The sequence below is a fragment of the Cannabis sativa genome, chromosome 7, assembly GCF_029168945.1.
Source record: "Cannabis sativa cultivar Pink pepper isolate KNU-18-1 chromosome 7, ASM2916894v1, whole genome shotgun sequence".
NCBI classification, from domain to species: Eukaryota; Viridiplantae; Streptophyta; class Magnoliopsida; order Rosales; family Cannabaceae; genus Cannabis; species Cannabis sativa.
The window spans coordinates 4,816,924-4,826,716 of record NC_083607.1 but is presented as its reverse complement, the minus strand read 5'-3'; the positions used below and the strand labels follow the sequence as shown (position 1 = coordinate 4,826,716).

The window sequence follows — 9,793 nt, the reverse complement described above, 5'->3', positions numbered from 1 at the left end:
ATTCACAATTAACTTTAATGTTAACAGTACTCCTCAATAATGGCTCTCCATCTCTAATGGTAAAATTTAAATTTGGTGTTAAATCAACACCAAAAAATTACTATTTCAGTACTAATTTTTTTCAATTCCAATCATAACACTAAAAATTACACCAAATTCTATATTATTTATTATTCTATTATTTTATTAATATAATATGAATATTTAAATATAAATAATTATTTAGTTTTTTATTTTAAAAAGTACTATTTTTTTTTTTTTTTTTTGACAAAGTGATCTAAATCACTCATGAATTTACGACGCCCACGTCCGCCACCAGCGCTGGAACCTCCTCGAACCAGGATAGCTCATCGTCTAACCGCAGAGCATGCTTTGCCAACCATGGGCCGCTAAAAATATAGAGCGAGCCCCATGGGACAAAACTGCCCCCGGAAATTTAGACAATAAAGCTATAACATCTTCAAACAACACTCCTAACTCAATAAATACTGAAGTTCCACCTGAAAAAAAATCAAAAAATAGCATAAAACTTTAATTAGAAAACTATTCAAACTGAAGAGAATCAACCAACTACCAGGACTAAGCAACTAGATCTCCCTATAAAATACTAGAACTAGCCAAAGGGATTACCCTTTGGCTAGTAACAACTAAATTATAGCATTCTACTTCATAACCTTCATAGGATTCCTATTCCTTACTCTTACTCTTTTAAAATCAAACATAAATAAAATTTTCCTTTTAATATCCGTTATTCCTTAAATATTCAAAATATTATATACTAATTATTTCATTTTATCTCTAAAAAATATTTATAGACTAAAACATGTCAAGATTCTTTAGTTAGTCAAATTATTTATTATTTTATTTATAGCGTAAAACATGGTATCTATAATTTTTATTCAACCTAAATTAAAATAAAATTGTATTAATATCCTTAAAACTTAAGATTGCACTTTTCACATTCAAAAGTACCATTTTCCTAATATCACTTCATCGTACATTTAATTAATAATATTAAATTAATATTAATTAATCCAATTCGGTATTATGACATAATGCTTCCTTATTTATTATTTAAATAGGTAACCTCCTAATTATTATACCATTCAAATTATTATAAAACTATTCATATTAGTATCTTCCTATACAACTAATAAGGCAATAATCTCAATCTTCATTAGCATTTACTTCCCATTTATTTCAATATCTTCCCAAAATAAAAAATAAAATAAAACAAAGTATACTCAATTCACAATTAATGTCCCTACCTCCAATTTATTACAAAATCCCACATTTATAATTTATATACCAAAATTAATATTATGTTATCTATAATAAATTCATATTTATAATTTATATACTCAAAATTAATATTATGTTATCTATAATAAACTAATAAGGGAATAATCTCATAATTATATACGATAATTGTTAGCTATTAAATTTTATAATATTTTTACAATTCATGATATCTTGTAATTTTAAGCAATTACCCTAAATAATTAGGGACCAGCCATAAATCATGCGTGAAAACCTTAAAAGGTACCAAAGCCATAAACAATGGCAAAACTCATCCATCAAATTTGTACTTCCATTTCTTCCATCAAAAAAACTAATACCACTCATCCAAAAATTCTTTAAAAATACAAATAATATAATAATTTTGGTACATTCCCAAAATATTGACAACAAGCTAAATTTTTATAATAATTTGACTTTCCAAATATATATGAACAAATATATTCTCATACCATTAGTGTTTCCAACTCCTTTTATTACAAGATCCTCAAGATTCTTATTCTTCAATTTACTTAATTAATTATAATATTAGAATCTGAATAATAAAATTCTAAACACTTTCTTTTTATGCTGAAAATTCCTAAAAAAATATAAACCAAGACATAGCTAATAGGAATTAGCGTTTAAAGTAAACACTCTTAAACATTATTTCAATTAAAAATATTCTTTAAAACATACCTTAACCAAAATAATCTTTTTATTCCGACTAATAAATCTGTATAGTGCATAACTTATTAACTTTAAAATATTAATGTGTCAAAATTTTCTTATACATTCAATATCGAAAAACGTAAAATTTTAAACAAACTACCCTAAATAATTAGGGGCCCAACCATATAATAGGTGCTAAAGCCTTGTAAGGCGCCAAAGCCATAAATAATGGCGCAAAATAGAACAAAATCAATATAAAACAAACCTATAACAAAAAAAAAAAAAAAAAAAAAAAAAAACATTGAAAAAAGAAAGAATAAAAAAAAAAAAGTTGTGAAACAAAAAGAAAGAAAAACATTGAACTCATTTACAGCAACAAACGATAAACAAAGAAAATTAAAATAGAAAACTCTTAAGGTAACTTGAACAATGAATCTGATCAAGAGATATTAAACTACAGAAAAGTTGCTTCAGAATCGTGATCACTGGTCCTTAATATAACCAATTCTTTCACGAATCACACAGATTATATCAAACAGTATATACACCAACTAAAACACTATCACAATTCACATAATATCGAAATATGGCTATATAAAATGGAATGAATTCAGTCTACAAAAAAGAAAAAAAGAAAACCAGAGAGAGATATTTACCGTGATAGTTTGTTGGAGGATTAAAACGATGGAGAAGTAAGTACTGGGGATGCAATCACGAACAACGATGAAGAAATATATATTGTATATTTTTGATATATTAATTTGTAAAAACAATTGACTATATATAAAATCCAATTTGGCGTGGGAATTTGAGTGATGATATATGGGATTGTCTATTTGTATGTATTTGTTTTTCGATTCCGCTTATTTTTATTATTATGTCTTTTTGATTTACAATCGGATATAGACCCGATTGTTTCGGGCCACCGCCACCCCGTCGGATCGGGGCTCCAACAAATGATCAAAACAATTCAGCCTTCGATAGAGAATGTGCAATGTTGTGATTTGTTAACTGAAAAAGCAAATTAATTGAAAGTGTAGAAAGAAAGAACTAAAAAAACCGTAGAAAACGATAAATCAGTACCTGGTTGTGAAAAGAGAGCCCTTCAGGCAATGAAAATTGGTTTCAGCGAATAATGGAAAACAGAGGATGAAAAGCTTGAGATGACTACTGCCCATATTATTTTTTTTATTTAAATCAACTCAAAAGCAAATAATATGTGTATTTTAACAACTATAAATATTATCTTGGATGCTTATAACATAAAAGGGAAAGAAAAAAGAAAAAGTGTTATTTTTTATTTTTAGGGAAAAAGATTATGAATTTTTTTTAAAAAAAAAAAAAAAAAAAAAATAGTGTGGTATACAGTACCTCACTAAATTTGGTGGGACACTGTAGACAAACTTATTTATAAGAATAATTTTAGTATTCTATTAAAGTAAATATAGTATGAAACTACACTATATTTAGTGTTTTGAAGTCAGATGTCCAAGTTACAATTTTTTAGTTGTTAATGATAATATTATTTTTCATACTTATGTTACAATTGTATAATTTATAATATCAAACTTTATATAACTATTTTAACAATTATTATGAAAAATTATTAACTAATTGTACAACAATATGATTTTGTAGTGGTGTTATGGATAGAGAGTGTGATAGCAATACACGTTTTTTTTAATTTTGCTTTGGGGAAGAGTCGTGCAATCCTAACCAATAGACTATGAAAAACGTTCTTATCACTTTATCTTTGAATATATTTATATAAAAAATATATGTAATACTAAATACTATTAGTTGGTAAAATATCAAGGGAAATTTCACTTTTTGGCCTTAATAATACAAGCCATATCAAAATTTATACATTTCCTTAATTTGTACAAATTTAGTCCATTAATTACATGAACTTCCCATTTTACCCTTTTTTTTCAAAAAAAAAAAAAAATAAATTAGGTAAAATCTGAAATTGATCTTTCTCTCTCTCTCTTCCCTCTTCCCTCTCTCTCGTGCACCACTCTCTCTCTCTAGAAAAAACTGAAAAATTTATCAAAAAAATTCCCTCTGTCCGTCCCACTCTCTCGTCCCTCTCTTTCTTCCCTCTTGAATGGTTATTTTCTCGGTGGGTGTTGGTGGAAAACCGAAGCACAACCCAATATCACTCAAGAATCTTACACCATTATAATGGGTAAGTTGTGTTTTAAGCATTTTGTTTGACTTTATGTAGTTTAAAATTGTTATATGTGTGTTATTTGTTGGAACTGCTGTTTTTTGGTGTGAAATTGTTGAGATCTGGCAGATCTGGTTTTCAGTCGAATTCTGGGTTTTCCAGTGTTATCGATGATATATCGATAATATGTCGATGGTTTGTCGATGATTACAAAAGGGAAGGTCAGTGACGACCATTATCGACGTTATGTCGACATTAAGCAACAAACCCACTAAATACAATTTGTCGACATTTTGTCGATAGTTGTCGACAGCATGTCGACAACAAGCGTTTATCTCTTTTTAGAAGTTGACGATATTTTGTCGACACCATGTCGACAGAATATCGATGCAAATGAAAAAAAGTCGTAAATAACATAACATAACATTAAAATAACATAAAATAAAAGGGAAATTTCATTAAAATTAGAAAAAAAACATAACATAAAAAAACATTAAAAAAAAAACAGAAAATAAAGTTCATAAAAAAAAACAAACATTAAATAAAACTCACCACAAGCCATAACATAACAAATTATTTTTTTTTTTTAAATTCTTTGGCTTGTGGGTGAGCCTTGCAATACTTGCATAATGTTCCAGGCTTCACCGGTTTACCGTTAAAGATGCCTAGTTTGCAACGACGGCATCCTTCGGGGAACCCTGGTGGTGGAGCCGGCCATACACCAGTTTTGCAAAAATGTGCTTCAAGTTTCCTGAACCTGAACTCGTTCCCACATCGTTCTCTTTCGAAAGCTCTTTGGGCGTCAAAAACTTTCTGCATTTCAGGAGTAACTATGCCAACATCAGGCTCCTGCTTCAGCTCTTCAGGAGTTAAGATGGGGAATTTGCCTTTGTTCTTTCTTGGGGCCATATTTAGAACTTAAGAATAAGAGAAATTTTTAAGAGTAAGAGAGAAGTAGAAGACAATAGCACTTATGAATAAGAAAGGGATTTGCTTTTATAGAGCAGTAAACATGTTGGGAATGTATGAAAATTTAATGGTCATTAAATTCATAACTGTACAGGAAAAACGCATAAAATGGTGTATTTGTCGACCGAATGTCGATACTATGTCGACATGATGTCGACAACATGCCAATTTAGTGACACTGCTAACTCATTTGTCGATACCATGTCGACGTCATGTCGACAGCTTGTCGATAGGACACGTGTTTGACATGCAACGTGTCAGTTGGGAAGGGTTGTTGGGAACGTAGGTAAAATTTATTAACATTAAATGTGTAACCGTAAAACACGAAACGCATGCACTGTGTGTTTGTCGATGGTATGTCGATATTATGTCGATGGCGAGCATGCTTGGTGTGGTTGTCGACGTTATGTCGATAGTATGTCGACACAATGTCGACAATCAGTGCCCTAATTTTTGATGTTGTGATTATCGACATTATGTCGATTGATATCGATGGGATGTCGATTTTTTTTTTTATTTTGGTGTTTTTTCCTTTACTCACCTTGTTTTTTTGGTTTGCAATTGCAGGAGAGAAAGTGTTCCTTGTTGTATCGTACGATGGTGTTTGGTTATGTGAGAATTATAATTGGATCTACAAAGCAAATAACAGCTTGACGTTGACAGTTACAACTGAGACAACCCTACAAGAACTGCGACAAATTTTATATGAAGAGTTGGAAGTTGATCCAGTAGCGCATGATTTAAAGTTGAAGATTTGTTCCTTGTACATGAAGGGAAAAATGGTTGCGCCAGAGGTTATTAAGAGAGAACGCCAACTGAGAACGTTTTTAGAGATGAGGGCAACAATGTCAAATACAGAGTTTATGCCATTATTCGTGACCAAGGTGAGAAAAGTTGGGAATTCGGAGCCTACGCCGCCTACTAATCCTCTCCCTCGAAGTGTGGTAGGGTCTTGCGTTCCCGAAACAGATGTTGGGATTGGTGTGAATGAGGAGGTTCCGACCAATTTAGAGGTTCCGACCAATGTAGGGCAAGAACAAGAAGCGACAGGATTTCATCAGTTTGAAGAGTTCGATACACCCTTCTACAATAACGATCCTATTGTAGATTTGAATATGGACGATGAACATGATTTAGCAGTCGATGAAGCCGTAGCGGGACCATCGTTGAGGTTAGAGTGTGTACCGAGTAACCAAGGTACACAGCGAGAACGACAACCTCGTAGTGAAAATCGCACTACACCTGGAACTAGCAGTAGTCGACCAGGCAGAACTGAAGAACATGCTCGTCATGCAACGTTCTCAACGTTCTCCTCTTTTGAAGTTTGTACCAAGTTCAAAGCTCCCATGTGGACAAAGGAAGATATAATGAAAAATCATGAGCTAACTACTTGTTTACAAAGTAAGGAAGCAGGGGTGATAGAGCTTGGTAATTTTTATGAAAACAAGGAAGAACTGAGACAAGTACTGGGTAGGTTTGCACTTAATAACAATTTTGAGTGGATGGTGAAGAAGTCATCCCCTGATATATTGTACGTTACATGCAAGGCTCCAGATTGTAAATGGAGATTGAGGGGGAGGAAGAAGATGCATTCTGACAACTTTGAGGTCAATGTATTTCACAATGAACACACATGTAACTTGAATGCGAGACGTTCAGATCACCGTCAAGCAGCACCATGGGTAGTTGACCACCTTATTAAGGGGAAGTACACCCAAGATGGAACTAAGTACAAGGCTAAAGACATACAGAGGGACATGTTTGACAACTATGGTATCAGTATGAGTTATGTGAAGGCGTGGAGGTGCAGGGAGATGGGACTTACGTATGCTAGGGGTACGCCTGAGTTTTCATACATGAAGCTTCCTGGGTACTTGTACATGCTGGAACAGAAGAATCCAGGTACCATTACTGACTTGTACTTAGAGGATGAGCGGTTCAAGTACTGTTTTATATCACTCGGTGCATGTAGAAGGGGCTTTTCTTTTTGTCGTCCTGTTTTTAGTATCGATGGCACCTTCTTGAAGATGAAGTACGGCGGTTAACGCCATGATCTGGTTGTTATGTGGAAATTCCCCGGTTGCAAGGATTAGCGAGGGCAGCAGTTCTCCCCAAGTCTTCAGGATGGGTTCCATGGCGGTCCAATGACAGACGCTGGAATCACAGTCGTAGACATTAATTTTCCACAGCTCTATGTCGACTTCAAGTGTGACCCAGTGCCTTGCCTCGGGAAGGTTCAGAACGAAGTAAATAAACTCGTTACCCCTCCATCTCTCAAAGACTTGGGACTGTAATTACAGAGAACAACGAAACAATTAACAAACCATAATAATCTTTCCAAACAATTAACATTTAAAATCTTACTAAAACAATACCTTATGAACCCCTCTGCAGTAGTCCAGGATATAATCCTCCCACACAAAGTTTTTCCTCGGACCCCTGTGGCTCGTCCATGCACTGCTGATCATGGTGGTCACGAATGTGGAGAGAATGACACCCTTCTGAGGAAATGTCAGTGGATAGTCGGTGCGTCGCCTCCTCAGCATATGCATTGCTGCATCTATATGCTGCATATAAAGGGAAATGTCAGTTAGACAAAAAAATATATTAATTGCACATAAAGTTGTAAAGTGAAGTAATATTATAAAATACTTTACTTACGTCATCTGTAAGCCATTCCTTTGGTGTGAGCATTATCCAAAAGAATCCTGGACCGTAATCACCACTTCTCAAATCCCGAAGTCGGTGGTTCGGAATGAGTCCAACACACCACTTTCGGAAAGTGGTTAACAATTTCTCATCCGGTGGCTCCAGGGGATCAAAAGTCGAAGATGGCCTATGTCTCCTCTTCATCTCCTTATAGTCACCAAACCATACAGGAGGCTTTCTCTTCCTCTTCCGACTCTTAACCACTGCAGGTTGTGCCTCTATCGACAGAATCTCACCCTGCGACTCGGTGTCATGTACATGGATAACAGGTTGTGCCTCGATCGGAGTCGCTGGAGCTCCCTCATAAGGATCGTAATCGTCGGGGAAGACCTCCTCCTCTTCTACTGGGGGTGAAGCAGCTGGTGGTGGGGTAGATGGATCTGCTGGGGCCTCCGGTGCTGAAGCTGTCGTTGGCGGACGATTCAACATGGCCAATATGTCTCTGAGCTGCTCCATAATTACGTTCTGACCACCCTTCAGCTCTACATGGCTGGTCTTGTATGCCTTCTTCAGCTCGACATGAGCAGCATACAGACCCTGAGTGTCAGCCTCGATCCTATCCAACCTCGCCACTAAATCAGTGTACTCGGCACCCCGAACGCCTGATGAAGATGGTGCACTGGGCTGAGGTTCTGAACCAGTGGCCTGAAAAAATATATATCAAAAAAATACGGTAAGCATACGATAATTCCACAATGTAACAAATATCACAAAACAAAAACAATAAAAAATAAAGACATAAAAAAAAAGTTCCAAAAATTGGTACCTGAGTGTCTGTTTCCTGAGTGTCTGGGACCTGAGTCTCTGGTACCTGACTACCTGCCTCAGCCTCTGTGTCATCCACACCATCATCAACCAGGTTCTCCACACCATCGTAAGATATGGTCCTCACAAATGCCTCCTCCTTTGTCTGTGGAAGTAGCCCCTTCACCACTTCAAGATTCTGTTTATGGTTCAAAAAATATCAAAATAAAACTATTTAGCATTTATTACAAGCATTTATGTTAAATAATTATTCTGAACATAAGTGAAAATCATACCCGTCTAGAAAATAATGCGCTGACGTCTTTCTTCCCAATATCGCCTTTGCTCGTCCAGCTAAGCATCCTGGAGAACCGAATCCCGTGGTTCGTGCCATACCTCTTCCCAACCTCCAAAATGGCCTCGTAAACCCAATATTGTACTGCAGGTGCGAAGCCATATGCTGTGTATTTGCACTCGTGCTGAACATCCGAACTCAGCTTCTTCTCGTAGTTGGCCTTCTGTTTCAACATGTCTTTTTGAAGCGAGTGCATGAGTCTGGCGAATGAGTGCTTCCCCCAAGGAATCCGGAAGAAGAACTCGAGGTCTTCCACATATCTAAGTATGTGAGGCGTAATCAGCGCGTTTGCCTCGCGGCCCAGAAGCACTGACTCCACAAACAAGCACAAGCCGAGCTTGTACAAGTCTTTCGGGTTCTGACAGTTTGTGAACCTATCTTGGAGTGCTTCTGTCTTCACACTATCGGACCGGTTGAAATATCTGTTGATCAATCGACATACCGTCGACATAATGTCGACATTATCAAAAGCAGACACATTACTATTATGTCGACATTATGTCGACATTATCAAAAGCAGGCACAATACTATTATGTCGACAAAATATCGACATCCTGTCGACATTCAGTCGACAATACAAACATAAATTCAACATGTAAATACAATCGACAATATATCGACAACCTGTCGATATGCTGTCGACAAATTCAATCAGATAACAATTACACAACATATCGACATACTGTCGACATTCAGTCGACAATATAACCTAACAATCAACAAGTTAATTTAATCGACAAACCATCGACATACTGTCGACAAGTCGTCGACAATATAGGGCAGAAACAGACTTGAACTACCAATCGACATCCTATCGACATACAAGCGATATCCTATCGACATACAAATTACAGCAAAATTCAAACAGACACCCAATCTATCGACATCCTATCGA

The 9,793-nt window shown here is 35.3% G+C and overlaps 1 protein-coding gene and 1 long non-coding RNA gene across 2 annotated transcripts; both read right to left on the bottom strand.

The window, feature by feature from the left end:
* Positions 1-259: 259 nt before the first annotated feature.
* LOC133029283 (uncharacterized) lies at positions 260-3,141 on the bottom strand. Its single transcript, XR_009683435.1, has 3 exons — positions 3,034-3,141; positions 2,607-2,961; positions 260-500 (listed from the first exon to the last, which is right to left on the bottom strand). It is a non-coding gene; the product is annotated as an uncharacterized LOC133029283 (long non-coding RNA).
* A 3,432-nt stretch (positions 3,142-6,573) lies between these two features.
* LOC133029282 (uncharacterized) lies at positions 6,574-8,740 on the bottom strand. The gene is made up of 4 exons (XM_061101756.1): positions 8,565-8,740; positions 7,751-8,443; positions 7,465-7,656; positions 6,574-7,377 (listed from the first exon to the last, which is right to left on the bottom strand). The coding sequence occupies exons 2-4, from the start codon at positions 8,252-8,254 to the stop codon at positions 7,045-7,047; spliced, it is 1,029 nt and encodes a 342-aa protein (XP_060957739.1). The 5' UTR covers positions 8,255-8,443; positions 8,565-8,740; the 3' UTR covers positions 6,574-7,044.
* Positions 8,741-9,793: the final 1,053 nt, after the last annotated feature.